This window comes from Ylistrum balloti, unplaced genomic scaffold, assembly GCF_031769215.1.
Source record: "Ylistrum balloti isolate Yb309-2 unplaced genomic scaffold, AGI_CSIRO_Ybal_v1 Utg372168, whole genome shotgun sequence".
Lineage (NCBI taxonomy): Eukaryota > Metazoa > Mollusca > Bivalvia > Pectinida > Pectinidae > Ylistrum > Ylistrum balloti.
The window spans coordinates 23,136-41,838 of NW_026783029.1; the positions used below are offsets into that span (position 1 = coordinate 23,136).

At 34.8% G+C, this 18,703-nt stretch overlaps 1 protein-coding gene across 1 annotated transcript in view; it reads left to right on the forward strand.

Moving 5' to 3' along the window:
• Positions 1 to 18,703, forward strand: part of LOC132564317 (paladin-like) — a 35,704-nt gene that overhangs the window by 7,931 nt on the left and 9,070 nt on the right. The window contains exons 3-11 of the mRNA XM_060228985.1: positions 4,598 to 4,762; positions 4,905 to 5,068; positions 5,847 to 5,922; positions 7,691 to 7,836; positions 8,837 to 8,936; positions 10,961 to 11,065; positions 15,760 to 15,855; positions 16,400 to 16,534; positions 16,711 to 16,833. Coding sequence (XP_060084968.1) covers positions 4,598 to 4,762; positions 4,905 to 5,068; positions 5,847 to 5,922; positions 7,691 to 7,836; positions 8,837 to 8,936; positions 10,961 to 11,065; positions 15,760 to 15,855; positions 16,400 to 16,534; positions 16,711 to 16,833 — 1,110 coding nt within the window. The remainder of the gene's footprint in view (positions 1 to 4,597; positions 4,763 to 4,904; positions 5,069 to 5,846; positions 5,923 to 7,690; positions 7,837 to 8,836; positions 8,937 to 10,960; positions 11,066 to 15,759; positions 15,856 to 16,399; positions 16,535 to 16,710; positions 16,834 to 18,703) is intronic.

The window sequence follows — 18,703 nt, forward strand, 5'->3', positions numbered from 1 at the left end:
ATTTTCTGGACTTCTGGTCGATGTTGACAGCACTCAGCGTTAGGTGAGTGTCCCGTATCAGGGTTTTACTGTGCTCTCTGATGCTAAATGGTATTAAAATCAACGTGGCAAAACCTAAACTTCAGCTCTAAAACACATTAGTAGGAGTCTGTTACCCTAACTAGGTTTTATGCACACACTTTACAGCAGGTTATTGTTGGCTTTTATTTCCGACCATTAAGTCCTAAAGTTAAGCTCTCAGGAAGTGGATTATGGGAGGTGCTGTAATATCAACTCGGCGTAGAAACACATATTATATCTAATCCTAAGATGTTTGATATTCTAAATTTAGAGTGAATTAGATTTTATTTATGTATTTCATCAATTGTCCCTAATTACATTGAGAGATTTGTCAGAGTTAATTGTAGTGAAGTTTTGCCTAACTTTAGTCTGAAAACTAATTAGGTCATGTCAGTAAGGGACTGGAAGGAAAATCTCAATGTAATAATGAGTCTAGTGATTTGTTCCTTCTATTAGCTTTGTCAAACTCTTGTGATACTTTCCTAAAACATTCTATACTATATAAGTCTTTCTCAATGACCCTTTAACTGACTATACAGATGCAAGAAAATGGAGCTTTTATCCTAAAATTCAATAAAATTGCCAACCTAGAGTTTCAAGATGATATTTTGGAAGAAAGGATTTTGTAAATCAATATGTACGTTAAAAGTTCTTGATGTGCCAGCTTTTTCCTGATATTGTAGAAAAACAAAGCTATTTAGATTTACAAATATGACTACAGTACTGTAACAAAAGACCAGCATCTAGAATACAGAAAAGGCTTCTGAAATATAAATATGACTAATGTAACTGAGGACCAGCCACTAGAATACAGAAAAGGCTTCTAAAATATGAATATGACTACTGTTACAATGGACCAGCCTTAGAATACAGAAAAGGCTTCTGAAATATAAATATGGCTAGTATAACTAAGGACCAGCCTCTAGAATAGAGAAAAGGCTTCTGAAATATAAATATGACTACTGTTACAAAAGACCAGCCTGTAGAATACAGAAAAGGCTTCTGAAATATATAAATATGGCTACTGTAACAAAGGACCAGCCTCTAGAATACAGAAAAGACTTCTGAAATATAAATATGACTAGTGTAACTAAGGATCAGCCTCTAGAATACAGAAAAGGCTTCTGAAATATAAATATGGCTAGTGCTACAAAGGACTGAAATATAAGTATGGCTAGTGTTACAAAGGACCAGCCTCTACAATACAGAAAAGGCTTCTGAATATATAGATATGGCTACTGTAACAAAGGACCAGCCTCTAGAATACAGAAAAGGCTTCTGAATATATAAATATGGCTAGTGTTACAAAGGACCAGCCTGTAGAATACAGAAAAGGCTTCTGAAATATGAATCTTGCTAGAGTTACAAAGGACCAGCCTGTAGAATACAGAAAAGGCTTCTGAAATATAAATATGGCTAGTGTTACAAAGGACCAGCCTGTAGAATACAGAAAAGGCTTCTGAATATATAAATATGGCTAGTGTTACAAAGGACCAGCCTGTAGAATACAGAAAAGGCTTCTGAAATATAAATATGGCTAGTGTTACAAAGGACCAGCCTGTAGAATACAGAAAAGACTTCTGAAATATAAATATGGCTAGTGTTACAAAGGACCAGCCTCTAGAATACAGAAAAGGCTTCTGAATATATAGATATGGTTACTGTAACAAAGGACCAGACTGTAGAATACAGAAAAGGCTTCTGAAATATAAATATGGCTAGTGTTAAAAAGGACCAGCCTCTAGAATACAGAAAAGGCTTCTGAAATATAAATATGGCTAGTGCTACAAAGGACCAGCCTGTAGAATACAGAAAAGGCTTCTGAAATATAAATATGACTACTGTTACAAAAGACCAGCCTCTAGAATACAGAAAAAGCTTCTGAAATATAAATGTGGCTTCTGTAATTGAGGATCAGCCTCTAGGGTACAGAAAATGCGTCTGTGATATAAATATGACTGCTGTAAATGAGGACCAGCCTGTAGGATACAGAAAAGACTTCTGAAATATAAATTTTGTAACTGCAACAGATGCCAGATATGATATGAGTTTGTGTTAGAATCATACTAGTGTTTCTTCCAAATCCAAATACTTCATACGCAATGGGTTAGTGATTAGGGACAGGCAGGATTCTGGTTTCCTAGACCTACATGGAAAGATGGGCAGCGGTATGGATTCGATGACCAACACATAATTGGCAAAACTCACCAATCTGGTCTCCAGTGTATCTGAAAATGAATTTGAGAATGATTCCCCTTGAAATACACACTCTTCTATAACTGGACAGATATTGGTAGAGTATAGGCTCAGGCCAATCTAACATTTGGCTTCGCTTCGAGGTCACTTTAACATGGATTCTGTCAACACATTGAAGCTTATAGCTTTGTGTTGGTGGCGTCGTGGGGTCGGGACTTTACAGTCATAGACATTATTTGATTATGATAACAAGCTCATAGAAATCTCATTAGATCACTGACTTTTATACATAGAAGACTTTGTAATTGTATGTCATTACAATAAATCATAAAACATCCTTATGAAGAAACATTTCTATACATTGTCGTAACTAGGTCAGTATCTAATTTATTTTGATAATCCAATTACATACCATCACAAAGTCAGTTAAGGAAGTGTCTAGTCTAGATATTACAGGTCAGTCAGTACCATTTACCAAAAGGACTGTGATGCATTACAAATTTAATCCTGGATGTCATGAAACTGTGATCCAATGAAATGAAAATAGTACAAGAACACGCTATTTCTAGAAATCATTATCACAATATTGTCTGTTTCTATTGTTATAGATTCCTGCCGCAGAAAACAAAATATCTTGTGAAGGTGTGGTTATATATAGTTCAACATATGTTCATTGTATACAAAGTAACATGTCCATAACTCATGAATCTCTCCAGCAGTTTACAGTTACATTAGGAGGTATACAACAGAAATAACCTGTAACTGTAGTTATTAACACTTTACTAGATTTATCCAAGTGATAATTCATATGTATCGACAATTTGATGTTGCCAAATATAGAACTTGAATGTAGTGAAAATTTACAGAGTGAAACAAATCATATATAGAATGTCTTAATTACTGGTGTGAAACATAACCAAACATAGAATATATAGACTGAAACACACATCAAACATAGAACAGATAGACTGAAACATACATCAAATATAGAACAGATAGACTGAAACACTCATCAAATATAGAACAGATAGACTGAAACACACATCAAATATAGAACAGATAGACTGAAACACACATCAAACATAGAACAGATAGACTGAAACACAAATTGAACAGTGAAATAGATTCAACAAGCATCTTATATTTTACTTTTTTTTTTAATGGATCAGTTATGATATGACTGACTTCTAATAGAACTAGTTAATACCAATTCATGGCTCAATGGCTCAATTTATTGGGATCATCAGGTAAATGATTTAAAGTTAATGCAATATCAAATATCCTTTGGAAACAACATTTATTTGAAATCTGATAAGGATGGAGGACACCATCTGCCTCCAGGATAAAATTTGACTGGTCAGGATTATGACATTGATTTCTTTGATGTCTATATATAAGTAAATTGTTGTTTATTTATTGTTCTATAAAGAATGAATTTTACAAGAATTAGATCATTTATCCATAATATGTACTTATCTTAGCTCTCATTCAAAATATTGAAGAAAATTCATACTAAGTTTACTGCTTAGCATAAATATGGAACTTGAATCAAAACATCTTTTTGACAGAAGAGTGGTCTTTATTCCTCATCATGATATTATTTTCAATTTAGTAAAAAGAGCGGGTAGCTCTCCAGAGCCTGAGCAAAGCTCTAAAAAGATTGGAGTTTGGGAATAAAGATCAGAGACTGAACAGATCTGACCTTCCCTCCCATAACTGATGCCTTTATTTTTTGATGGTCCAAAAACCAGAAGTGATAATTGGCTGAATGATCAAAAAAAGTGGAGATACTGTGAGGAAATATAGTTTTGATATATATGGATACAACCTGATTATCTGAAAGTGAATATATAAGAAATAAAAATGTATGTCCTATTCTTGTGAAAGTGATAAGATAACGCTGTAAATTAATTGCTCCTCTGGTACTCAGATATTTGCATAGCCAAAGCACTAAAAGCTATGTACTCTATACTTTAGTCGAACATTTTCTTTGAATTAATAAAAAATACATTCTAACACAATAAATGTAGTTGTACTGCCTCATCAAAAGCTCAATTATATCAACCATGCTGGCCATTTTGTAATATACACTGTAATTACACATAGTTTTCTTGAACAGCAATTTCATCTCAGGTTCCAACAGTCGTATTTAGCTCACTCTTGCCTGAAATGATTCTGAGATGGTCCTGACCAAGTGTTCTTGTTTCTGAAAAGCACATTTTACACCTCTTTCCCATTTCCATGGTGATGGTGAGCTGAAAATTTGGATGAAGTAGAGAAACAGAATTGAGCAGTGTTGTTTGACCATGAAAGCTCATGGACTTCTTGTTTTTATTTACAGGAGATTTTCCTGTTTAACATGCGAGAGGAGCCTGTCCTGTTCGTAGATAATGGAAATGACATGGTGCCATTTTCACTCCGTGACCAAGAAAACATACACCACCTGGTGATCTTTGGACGCAGTCCTACAGAAGCAGATGAGGCAGAGGCTAGGATCAGGAAGGAGGTAAATCAGAGGGAATGATATTACACAATTCTTAGCTATCAAGTTGTGTAAAAATCCAGGTGATTCATTCTCATAATCATGATTTATAGCTTCATCATTATGATAATTATAGACTAATCATGAAATATCTGTCATACAACAGGTGATTGACTTGGCAACAATGAAAGAAGAAAATAAGTTTTATTTTTATAATGACCTGGACAACATGCAGAGGGAGCCACATGAGATGCATATTCAGTATGAAGACAAACTGCTTGTTTCTGAAGAGGTGTATGCCCGCCATATTTTATGTAATCAACATGTAAGGTAGGTATACACCATATATATATAGGTATACAGTATATCTATGTACATATACACTATAAGTAGGTATACACTATATCTATGTAGGTATACAGTATATCTATGTACATATACACTATATCTATGTAGGTATACACTATATCTATGAAGGTATACACTATGTCTATGAAGGTATACACTATGTCTATGTAGGTATACACTATATCTATGTAGGTATACACTATATCTATATCTATGTAGGTATACACTATGACTATGTAGGTATACACTATATCTATGAAGATATACACCATATCTATGTAGGTATACACTATGTCTATGAAGGTATACACTATGTCTATGTAGGTATACACCATATCTATGAAGATATACACTATGTCTATGTAGGTATACACTATGTCTATGTAGGTATACACTATATCTATGTAGGTATACACTATGTCTATGAAGGTATACACTATGTCTATGTAGGTATACACTATATCTATGTAGGTATACACTATGTCTATGTAGGTATACACTATGTCTATGTAGGTATACACTATATCTTTAAGAGTGAATATCATATAAATGTACTTGAATACATCATATCTATATGGGTATATATATATATATATACACTATGTAATTAAACACTATTTATGTAGATTGACATCATATGTATGTAGGTATACACTGTATATATGTAGATTCAAATTGTTTTCTGTATATGTATACACCCTATGATGATGATTTGTATACACTTAAGTTTTTACCTTAAATATACCTGTTTTGTTTTCAGATACCAGCGTTTGTGTTTTCCTTTTTCTGGAGCCCCAAGATACCAGGATGTTGATGCCTTTTTAAATGTCTTTAAGGTATAAATAATAGATGTAAATATCCAATAACATTTCATTATGTACACCTGTTCATTTACCATTTACACATGTACCTCTACACTTAGTTAGAACTAGGTTCCTATAAACTTTTACACCTGTGCACTTTAACACCTCATACACTTATACTAGTGTACATTAAAACACCTGTGCACTTTTACACCTCATACACTTATACTAGTTTGCATTAAAACACCTGTGCACTTTTACACCTCATGCACTTATACTAGTGTACATTAAAACACCTGTGCACTTTTACACCTCATACACTTGTACTAGTGTACATTAAAACACCTGTGCACTTTTACACCTCATACACTTATACTAGTGTACATTAAAACACCTGTGCACTTTTACACCTCATACACTTATACTAGTGTACATTAAAACACCTGTGCACTTTTACACCTCATACACTTATACTAATGTACATTAAAACACCTGTATACACTTACCCAACCACCGATACCCTTGTATTCTTTTGTTTCTTTTTATATATACATCTGTAGACTTCTAACCTGTTCATATATGTAGCTGTTACACCTGTACACTGACATACCCCTACACTAATACATCTTTACAGACATTTTCTAAAACAATTGTACACCTGTACAAACTGGGAACACCCCCTGTACACATAAACACCTGTACACTTTTATCTGATATTTCTGTACACTGGTACACCTGTACATTGATACACCTGTATATTTATACACCTGTACACTTATTGACATATATGCTTATACACTTATACATTTTTGGACCTGTACACTGATACACCTGTACACTTATGTATATGTTCACGGATACACCTACTGCAAAGCAACATATTTTTGTGTGTTTTTAATTTTCATGTATAGAATGGGTGATTAAAATTCATGAAAATTAATTGCTGTGAAATGGCTTCAATCACATGAACAGTAGGCTTTTTACATGTAAACTTGGGTTTATGATATATGAATGATAATTTCTATTAAACAATAGATTTTTACTTGTCCAGTGTAAAATTATCTGGATTTTGTTACATAGAACATTGTCCCTTCACATTCATTGATTTTTTCCTAATTAAAATCTTCAAGTGACATAATTATGGTAAAGTTAGGCTGGACTTGACAGGACTCTGGTTAAACTAACTCACAAAATCATGCTTACTTGGTATAAATGCCACCTCAATAAGAAAAGGCATGCATGTGAAAACAAAAAGTGAACATAACTCAACTTTTGCAAAAACAATTAGCCATATGTGGTAAAATACTACCTTGTACAACTCTACACATAGTATGCAATCAGTCATTAATAATCTGGAAGTTGGTGACTTGCACTAAAATTGACAGATGGAACTGAAAACTGGTCCTATATACATACAGATTTATGATGTAAATCCCAAATTGAAGTCACTGCAAAAAAATGTTACACGTTGAAATTGCATAATTAATCTAGTTTATAATATTCACTAATACACCTGTAGACTTATATAGACTGTTCATACAACTCTATGCCTATGTAACTGTACATTCTTTCAGAATAGGTTAAAACCCCATAGTGTTTTGAAATTTTCAGCTGTATAGTTGTGATAATACTACAGTATATCTTTATACATTACCAGTAAATTTCAGTTTTGGACACTTTAAATACCATGATATATTGATGCAAATTTCCCAACCCAAAATAGCCTTTCACTAACTTTTTGTATAATATTGTTACTAAGTAACACATTATATCTCTCTGTATTACAACTATCTGATTACAGCAATCCAGTAAGTATTTGGAGAAGTCTTCTCTCTATAAACCAGCCATGCTGTTTACCTGTCAGACAGGTACAGGACGCTCCACCATCGCCATGGTCATGGGCTGCCTCATGGCTGCGCACAAGACTGGATTCCCCCATGAGACCAGGTGTGTAATCTATATATTATAAACAAACATGAGCTCGCCTATTGATAGATCAGGAGAGGTGCTGTCTAAAGAAAGCTTGTATCAACCATCTGTCACAAGTTCATACTTATAGAACCAATACTCTTTCTGGGACTAAAGCCGTGTATATGCACGGTTAGAAACAGATATATCATTAACCATGATGCACACTCTACTCTCAAGGTAAATAAACAGAGGCCAGAAGGGAAAATGGTAGTGTCTTCACCTCCAAGGCACTGCTTGTTCTAAAGCACTTAGTGTATCTAACCAATTTTAACATTTAACAAAAGAAGAACAAGATTTTTAAATGTTGCATAAAGGAGTTACCCTTTGGGCAAAAATGAGGGGCAGATCCACAAAGGGGAGTAATTGTAACACTTAAAATTCTTCTCCTAAAGGACTACTAACCAGGGGTGGAGTGTCTTTTGGTGTAGGTTGAGCCATTAGATTTTCGACTCTTTTGCCATTTTTGGTTGAACAGAAATGGATAAAAGTTCTCCAGTACCATGATACCTCTCAGGTTTTGCATGGGTTTGAAGACTTGGCCTGTTGCTATAACTCTCATATTATATACTTTGTACAGGTATATTCTAAATTTGTTAAAAATCCAGGTAAGTTATTGAGGCGTGGAGACCACTTTTAGTGTCTATACAAGTTTTGGTACTTACTGTCGCAATTCTCCATCAATTTTTTTCCAAAACTTCTGCTTTAAAACTTAAATAGTAGTGATATGATATTTGACCAGTGGCTAACTTAAATGTGTAGTGTTGTGAGGGTTAGATAAACATAATACTTATATCTAAAATGATATGTAAAGTGTCTAAAATTCCAATCTTAATACATTATACAAATTTGTTTCATCTAAACCAGACATACTTTGTATGCACATCAGTTTTGTAAATGTTTGATTTCTAGATTTAGTGAAACTTGTGTATTGCAAACCTTTGTGTATCAATGTTAAAAACATACAGTATCATTGTAGGGGGAAGCATTCCCAGAAGGCCTCACAAGACAAGGGAGACTTCCGTGCTGTACAGCGATTGGTCAAACTTCTGCCCAATGGTCAGACTATTAGAAATCAGGTGTGTTATATTAACACTTCATACTGATGTCATAATTTCTGAAAATATTTGCTTTCCTGAATTATCACAGCAACTGAATTATTTTTACAGAAGTGTAATCATATATGATTATCTGATATTGAAACTCTACCCTGTTTTATATACAAAATAGTTAATTTTTATATAACAGAACTTTAATGGATTCTCTGTAGGTTGTAAGACAAAATGAATCAGTACCATCATATTGTTTTAGTTAAACGTGTAGCCATGAACTCTAATAATTACAGTGGTATCTAGGTGTCTAACATTAATTGTTTTGTTTATTTGTACTTTTGTTTATTTGTATGGACTTTCTCATGAGAGCTAATAACCCTATGACTAATACCTGGATATTTTGTCTATAGTTACCAAGGACAGAATGTAAAAATTGTTTTGTTATATATAACCTTCATCTACTTTATAGGTAAGATGGCTCAATTATCAAATAAAATTTCAAACAAGATTATGAAAAAATACAATGTTAGTAAGATTTTGTTTAACATTCATTTTAAAACTGAAATAAGTTACTGTAAAATTATCAATTTTTGTTGGTTTTTTTTTTGTTGTTGTTGATTTTCTGGTCAGTCTTAATCCACAAATTCATATGTCATGAACTACTGAAATTAGCATACATTGTAAGTAGATCTATTGAGCTATAACTATCCACAAAAAACTAAGTATTTATGAAATAATTTTTAAAAAAAACACACAAAAACTAATTGTATTGCATCTGTTAATTTATAATGGTCAATTGTCATAGTTTGAGGATTGACCAGCAAGTTAAAGGTGAGTAGTAGGTTTTTTAACAGCTGGTCATAACATTCCATTTGTGATACAAATGCTCTGTGGAGGTCAAACTTCTATACTACAAAGTAATTTGTAGTTAACACTTTCATCAGCTGCTCAGCTTGTAGTCAATTTAGTGTTGCAAGTGTTTTGACAGCTATCACGACATCTGATGAGTTGTTTTATCTGGTCAGTAAAATCAGATTAAAGTGAATCCCTTTATCTACATATCATGTGTGACTAGTGTAAATTGGTTGTGACACACATGACACACAATCCTATCCATGTAGATTTTTCTCTGAAGTCATTATAAAATCACTCTTCCCTACTGTACCTATATACTGTTTCAAACTACAGTGACAGTATGGAATTGTTTGTTGTGAGAGTACATACATAGTTTTATAAAAATCATTATCATACCACTATACTGAAGTGGATAAAGCATCTAGCAATAAAGTGGAAAACTTGTGATTTCATTTCTTTTTACTTGATATTAAGTTATGATAACAGTAGACACTTGAGAATTTCAGATACCAAAAGTAGCTGCAGGAATATCTCATTAATCCTTAACAGATTTTATTTATTTTTACAATTGGTGTTGGTCATCATACAGACCTGGTATCACCTACTGTTATCACCTGTTTACTGACCAGTATTATCATTTGTTTTATACCTATATGATCTGTCTACAGTGACCTGTTATCTACTGTCTAAAATGACCTGCTTTCACCTGGCTACAATGACCTGCATAACTTGTTTGTGTACTTGCATAACCTGTCTACAGTGACCTGTTATCACCTGTCTATAACAAGTGACCTATAACTTGTCTACAGTGATATGTTATAAACTGTCTACAGTGACCTGCTATCACCTGTCTATAACAAGTGACATATAACTTGTCTACATTGATCTGTTATCACCTGTCTACATTGACCTGTTATCACCTGTCTGTATACCTGTATCACCTGTTTGTATACCTGTATCACCTGTCTGCATTGACCTGTTATCACCTGTCTGTATACCTGTATCACCTGTCTGTATACCTGTATCACCTGTCTACATTGACCTGTTATCACCTGTCTGTATACCTGTATCACCTGTCTACAGTGACCTGTTATCACCTGTCTACATTGACCTGTTACTACCTGTCTAGTCACCTGATATCACCTGTCTTTGTACCTGTTATTACATAACCTTACCCACATTATGTTTAATTTTAGGTTGATGCTGCCATTGATGCTTGCTCAGAGCTGTATAATCTGCGTTCTGAAATCCTACACAGCAAACATACGTTGGAAGGCATCAAAACTGACTATGTACTTGATGTAAGTAGTTTAATTGCAAGCTTTACAAAGAAATTGGTTATTAGTCTTTTGTATTTAAGTCACAATAGATGAAGGCCAATCTTTTTACTTTATTTTGTTGTCATTATATACTGTTGTCATATACTGTTTTTATTGTCTGTATGTAAATAGAAGAATATTTATGTACATTGGGATAACTATTTGATACACACCAAGTAAAGATTTTGTAATATTTATGTAAAAACTGTAAATGCACTTTGATGCATATGCAAATACAGAAAATAGTTAAGGATCTTAATATTTACATTTGATAGCAACAGTTATTTTTTATAAAACTTTCAAAAGAGAAACTATCTTATACAAATCATGAGAATACCAGCAAATTGAACTGCCATTTTGGATTCATTGACAATGCCATAACAACAAAATAGCTCCAACAGCAGGTGTTGGGAGTGTTGGTGTGGAGTTTTACTACACATTATAGTGTCAGTATGGCTCTCTGTTATAGGTGTTGGTAATGTTGGTGTGGAGTTTTACTACACATTATAGTGTCAGTATGGCTCTCTGTTATAGGTGTTGGTAATGTAGGTGTGGAGTTTTACTACACATTATAGTGTCAGTATGGCTCTCTGTTATAGGTGTTGGTGTGGAGTTTTACTACACATTATAGTGTCAGTATGGCTCTCTGTTATAGGTGTTGGTAATGTTGGTGTGGAGTTTTACTACACATTATAGTGTCAGTATGGCTCTCTGTTATAGGTGTTGGTAATGTTGGTGTGGAGTTTTACTACACATTATAGTGTCAGTATGGCTCTCTGTTATAGGTGTTGGTAATGTAGGTGTGGAGTTTTACTACACATTATAGTGTCAGTATGGCTCTCTGTTATAGGTGTTGGTAATGTAGGTGTGGAGTTTTACTACACATTATAGTGTCAGTATGGCTCTCTGTTATAGGTGTTGGTGTGGAGTTTTACTACACATTATAGTGACAGTATGGCTCTCTGTTATAGGTGTTGGGAGTGTTGGTGTGGAGTTTTACTACACATTATAGTGTCAGTATGGCTCTCTGTTATAGGTGTTGGTAATGTAGGTGTGGAGTTTTACTACACATTATAGTGTCAGTATGGCTCTCTGTTATAGGTGTTGGGAGTGTTGGTGTGGAGTTTTACTACACATTATAGTGTCAGTATGGCTCTCTGTTATAGGTGTGTTTTACTACACATTATAGTGTCAGAAGTGTTGGTGTTGGTCTGGAGTTTTACTACACATTATAGTGTCAGTATGGCTCTCTGTTATAGGTGTTGGGAGTGTTGGTGTGGAGTTTTACTACACATTATAGTGTCAGTATGGCTCTCTGTTATAGGTGTTGGGAGTGTTGGTGTGGAGTTTTACTACACATTATAGTGTCAGTATGGCTCTCTGTTATAGGTGTTGGGAGTGTTGGTGTGGAGTTTTACTACACATTATAGTGTCAGTATGGCTCTCTGTTATAGGTGTTGGGAGTGTTGGTGTGGAGTTTTACTACACATTATAGTGTCAGTATGTCTCTCTGTTATAGGTGTTGGTGTGGAGTTTTACTACACATTATAGTGTCAGTATGGCTCTCTGTTATAGGTGTTGGTAATGTAGGTGTGGAGTTTTACTACACATTATAGTGTCAGTATGGCTCTCTGTTATAGGTGTTGGGAGTGTTGGTGTGGAGTTTTACTACACATTATAGTGTCAGTATGGCTCTCTGTTATAGGTGTTGGGAGTGTTGGTGTGGAGTTTTACTACACATTATAGTGTCAGTATGGCTCTCTGTTATAGGTGTTGGGAGTGTTGGTGTGGAGTTTTACTACACATTATAGTGTCAGTATGGCTCTCTGTTATAGGTGTTGGGAGTGTTGGTGTGGAGTTTTACTACACATTATAGTGTCAGTATGGCTCTCTGTTATAGGTGTGTTGGGAGCTCTCTGTATAGGTGTGGAGTTTTACTACACATTATAGTGTTGGTGTGTACACAGTATGGCTCTCTGTTATAGGTGTTGGGAGTGTTGGTGTGGAGTTTTACTACACATTATAGTGTCAGTATGGCTCTCTGTTATAGGTGTTGGGAGTGTTGGTGTGGTGTTTTACTACACATTATAGTGTCAGTATGGCTCTCTGTTATAGGTGTTGGGAGTGTTGGTGTGGAGTTTTACTACACATTATAGTGTCAGTATGGCTCTCTGTTATAGGTGTTGGGAGTGTTGGTGTGGAGTTTTACTACACATTATAGTGTCAGTATGGCTCTCTGTTATAGGTGTTGGGAGTGTTGGTGTGGAGTTTTACTACACATTATAGTGTCAGTATGGCTCTCTGTTATAGGTGTTGGTGTGGAGTTTTACTACACATTATAGTGACAGTATGGCTCTCTGTTATAGGTGTTGGGAGTGTTGGTGTGGAGTTTTACTACACATTATAGTGTCAGTATGGCTCTCTGTTATAGGTGTTGGGAGTGTTGGTGTGGAGTTTTACTACACATTATAGTGTCAGTATGGCTCTCTGTTATAGGTGTTGGGAGTGTTGGTGTGGAGTTTTACTACACATTATAGTGTCAGTATGGCTCTCTGTTATAGGTGTTGGAGTGTTGGTGTGGAGTTTTACTACACATTATAGTGTCAGTATGGCTCTCTGTTATAGGTGTTGGGAGTGTTGGTGTGGAGTTTTACTACACATTATAGTGTCAGTATGGCTCTCTGTTATAGGTGTTGGGAGTGTTGGTGTGGAGTTTTACTACACATTATAGTGTCAGTATGGCTCTCTGTTATAGGTGTTGGTAATGTAGGTGTGGAGTTTTACTACACATTATAGTGTCAGTATGGCTCTCTGTTATAGGTGTTATAGGTTTTGTCTATAGGAAACACAAATTGTGGAGTGGAGAACACAACAAATGTCTGTCATAATAGAAATAAATATCCTGGGAACATTCAGTAATTCAGGTTGACATTTAATACTGAGTTTCTTTATCAGAGGAGCATCGACAGGTTGTACTTACCATAACTGAGTTATCACATGGTAGCAACTGTCATACTGGTGTTGAAATAGGTTCAATAATGTGTATACCCAATGGCAGAGAATCTACACAAGTCTGCTGTAGGTATTGATTGTATATCACATGTAGGATACTTCAGCTTTGTCTTACCACAATATTCTATCTGTAACACTGATCATACTGTATCTCAATAACACATAGTTAAAATGTATCTTTAGTAATACATAGCTATACTGTATCTTTAGTAACACTTAGTTATACTGTTTCCATAGTAACACATAGTTAAAATGTATCTTTTGTAACACATAGTTATATTGTATCTTTAGTAACACATAGTTATATTGTATCTTTAGTAACACATAGTTATACTTTATCTTTAGTAACACATAGTTATACTTTATCTTTAGTAACACATAGTTATACTGTTTCCATAGTAACACATAGTTATACCGTATCTTTAGTAACACATAGTTACCATTTGTCTACAGTAACAGATAATGAGTAACATTAAACATCTAATCTAACCAGTTTGTTATCTTTTAAGGGTAAACAAAAATTCTCTTCACCAACTTGATTATAACAGAATGGATCTCATGTATTCAGTGTGTTCTAGCCTCTCCCTGTACTCTGGCTGATGGTACTTTATAGAGGTCTGCTGACAATGGAATATGATAGGAGTACATCGTGCTACAGAGTCTGTCAGAATGGTGTCAAACCACTTATATATAGTAGATAGCTCCTGTCACCAAGCAGAATGATCACACAGATTTAATGGTTTCTCCTCAACAAATTGCATCTAATACTTGTACCCAAATGTACTGGTTGTATAGAGTTCATGTCTGGTCACAAGTCATACATGGCAGCTTTTGTTCTTACACTGGTCACAAGTCATACTTGGAAGCTTTTGTTCCTACACTGGTCACAAGTCATACATGGCAGCTTTTGTTCTTACACTGGTCACAAGTCATACATGGCAGCTTTTGTTCCTACACTGGTCACAAGTCATACATGGCAGCTTTTGTTCCTACACTGGTCACAAGTCATACATGGCAGCTTTTGTTCCTACACTGGTCCAAGTATAAAGATTTCAATGTCTGTTCTTACACTGGTCCAAATATAAAGATTTCAATGTCTGTTCCTACACTGTTCCTTATATAAAGATTTCAATGTCTGTTCCTACACTGTTCCTTATATAAATATTTCATTGTCAGTTCCTACACTGTTCCTTATATAAAGATTTCAATGTCTGTTCCTACACTGTTCCTTATATAAAGATTTCAATGTCTGTTCCTATACTGTTCCTTATATAAATATTTCATTGTCAGTTCTTAAATATTTCAATGTCTGTTCCTACACTGTTCCTTATATAAATATTTCAATGTCTGTTCTTACACTAGTCCATGTATATCAGGTTGGAATGAATTTATTTTTTGTTCCTAACCTTGTCTAGAAGTATAAGATTGGATAGATTTCAGTATGTATCCCTACACTGATCCCTGGATAATGCCATAAGCAGATTTCAGTGTCTGTTTCCCTCTGTTGTAAGTGGTCCAGGCATAATGTCTTAAAGAGGTGATTTCAACCACTGCTTCTACACTTGTCCTAGATTATTGAGCTGAGGAATTGAAGACTAACAAGATTGTCTCATTCAACCAAATGTGAACTTCCTCTTTAAATGATAAATGAATTATTGTTACAGAATAAAAGTGCCAAAGAGACATTGTACAGGCAATGTTGTGACTACCTAGAGCGCTATGTGTTCCTCATCGTGTTTAATGCATACCTTACAGAACAGGTTAGTATCCTTAATGTTAACACTGAACAGGTAAAATCTATATTGTATACACTGGTAAAATCTATATTATATACACTGAACAGGTAAAATCTATATTGTATACGCTAGACAGATAAATATCTGTATTGTTAAAATTGAACAGATAAGTATCTATATTGTTGAAACTGAGCAGATGGATATTCAGTGTGACCTTGCCTTTGTCTTTGACAGTATCCACTGTGATCTTATTATTGTCTTTCATCTTTATCATTCATGACCTTGACTCCTTTAGTGACAATCTGCACTGTGACCTTGCCTTTTCTAATGGCAGTATCGTTGTGACCTTAACATTATCTTTTATCAGTATCACTATGACCTTGATCTTGTTTTGTGACAATATCCATTGTTACCTTGCTTTGTCTGTTATCAGTATCATTATGACATTAACCCTGTTTTGTTTTAACAGTATCACTATGACCTTGACCTTGTTTTGTGACAATATCCATTGTTACCTTGCGTTGTCTGTTATCAGTATCATTATGACATTAACCCTGCTTTTTTACAGTATCCAGTATGGTTTACATCAGACTTCACACAATGGATGCAGCAACAGCCAGAACTGACAAGGTTGATGGGGACTATCTGTGACCCCACCTGTCTGGCCCCTACTGATCTCATCTTCAAGGGGATTCAGTACCTGGTAAATACATATGTCTTATTCTAACTATTTTCAAGGTAATAGAAGTGTAGATGCATCAGTTTCATTTGAATGTGATATAGTGCAGGGTGAGAATATATTGTCCTGTGTTGGGAGAAAAAACCTTCATGTATGTATTTATATACTATATGGTCATGTATTATGATCTCTGTGTACAGGTAGCAGATGACTATGTGGGACTAGACCTCCTGAGCACACAGAGTGATTTAAGGGTATCTAACTTTAGGAAGATCAACATAAGTGGCATGTCGGTGTATGGCATGGCCCAGCCTGCCAGGGATGTAAGTAATGTTTGATGTCAGTGTAAATTTCAGTATTGTTAAAGATTGGTTCTAAAAACTGTTCAGCTAATCAGATACTTCATTAAACCATTGACTACCAGATTCTTTATAAACATTATAATGTATCTCAATAGGCCAGTCAATATTGTCTGATGGTGGGCTCCTCAAATTGCTTTTCATGTCTCGGACTCTGTTGTCTGTTCATCTGTTCATTGATCCCTAAACTTTCTTGGTATCACCATTTCTTTGTTGGTATCATATGGATCACTCTCAAATTTCATATGTACATGATGTAGATTGATTGGTCCCCAGTTGTGCACTGTCCATTTTGGGAGTGATTGGAAAAACCAAATGGATGACAAACAGCCATATTGGATTTTGACATTTCTAATTTTTTTATCGCTTTTTCTATAAGTACTTGATTTATCACTTTTAGATTTTATCTGTAGGTCTCTGGTGGTCCTAAGTTGTGTATTGTCTGTTTTGGAATTGATTTGAAGAATAAAATGGCCAATATGCAGGCTGCCATATGTAGGTTCAGTTCCCCCTTGGCTGGGCATATTTGATTTGTGGACCAATGGGAAAGTAGGAAAATGATCCATTTGATTAAGGAATGTAGATCATACAATGGTAGGCACCAAGATGTCTCTGAATTTCTTGTAGACATAATGATTGTTGTTAACTGAAGCATTGATAAATACAAAATATTGGTGATTTGTTTTAAAGTTTAACAATTAGAAAAAATTATTGCAGAAATATTTAAATGGATTGTCATTTTTTATTGAGACAAAATTTGATTTTTCACGTTGTGTGTCTGTCTATCAATCTTTTCATCCACTAGATTTCATGTCTGAATAAAAGGATTGAAATTTCATTCATTTCCTTCATACTAATCCAAAATGTTTATTCTGTTGTCAATTCATCCTCATTTGTCAATTTCATGCAGAATTGTAAGAGTTAATACCCCTTATAAATCTTTCTGTGGGCAGCTACTTGAGGCATGGTAGGTGAAATTAGTTTAATATTTTTCCAGAAATGTTTAAGGGAAAACTTAAGGAATGAAATTTTTTATATGTCTCTTGATATCAATGAATAGGACTACAGTCTTCTGGTTACAAATGAAGCTAATATATACTACCATACATGTTGCTAAGGATCAGCTATATTTGAAAGAGAAATTTAGTTGTCAGTAAGGACATCATTGTCTTACCTTCTATTTTTGAGTAAATATGTTAGCCCTTCAAATCATCCTATGTGGATGCATTCAGCCAACCAAAAGTTTGTGTACACAAAAGCTAAGCTACATACACTGAGGACGATACTCAGATTGTTAAGGAAATCAATTTTTATGCATATTCTTGTTTAAATATGGCACAAATATCAATGGTTAAATGATGTTGAAACGAGTTAGAGGCATCAGAAGCTGGCTTGTCTCTCTGTCAGGTTGAAGCAGATCTTTGGCTGTCTGTAAGTGTGGTGTCAAGAATGTGGAATCGTTTACAGCCTAAGAAAATCCCTTCCAGACATCATGGTAGAGGTCATTGAAAGGATACAGCACAGTGACAAGACTGATTTTTTCTCAAATAGGCAAAGTGTCACAGGTTCCAGACTGCCACAGCTTTGCAAAATGACCTCCTAAATGCTTCTCTTACCTCATTATAGGTAGCCACTTAGATCGTTAGGAACAGTCTGAATTTTCATGACAGGTTTAAGGTCGAGTGGAACAGCAATAGGAGTTCCCCTATCTGCCCGCCTTGTTAGAGACAAAACATATTGAACTCAAACTTGGGGAGAGGTTCCAGGCAGGTAAAGCTTTGTGGAACAGGACTGATATAGCAGTGTTGGAGTTCTGTGATCGTGAAGGCAGTTT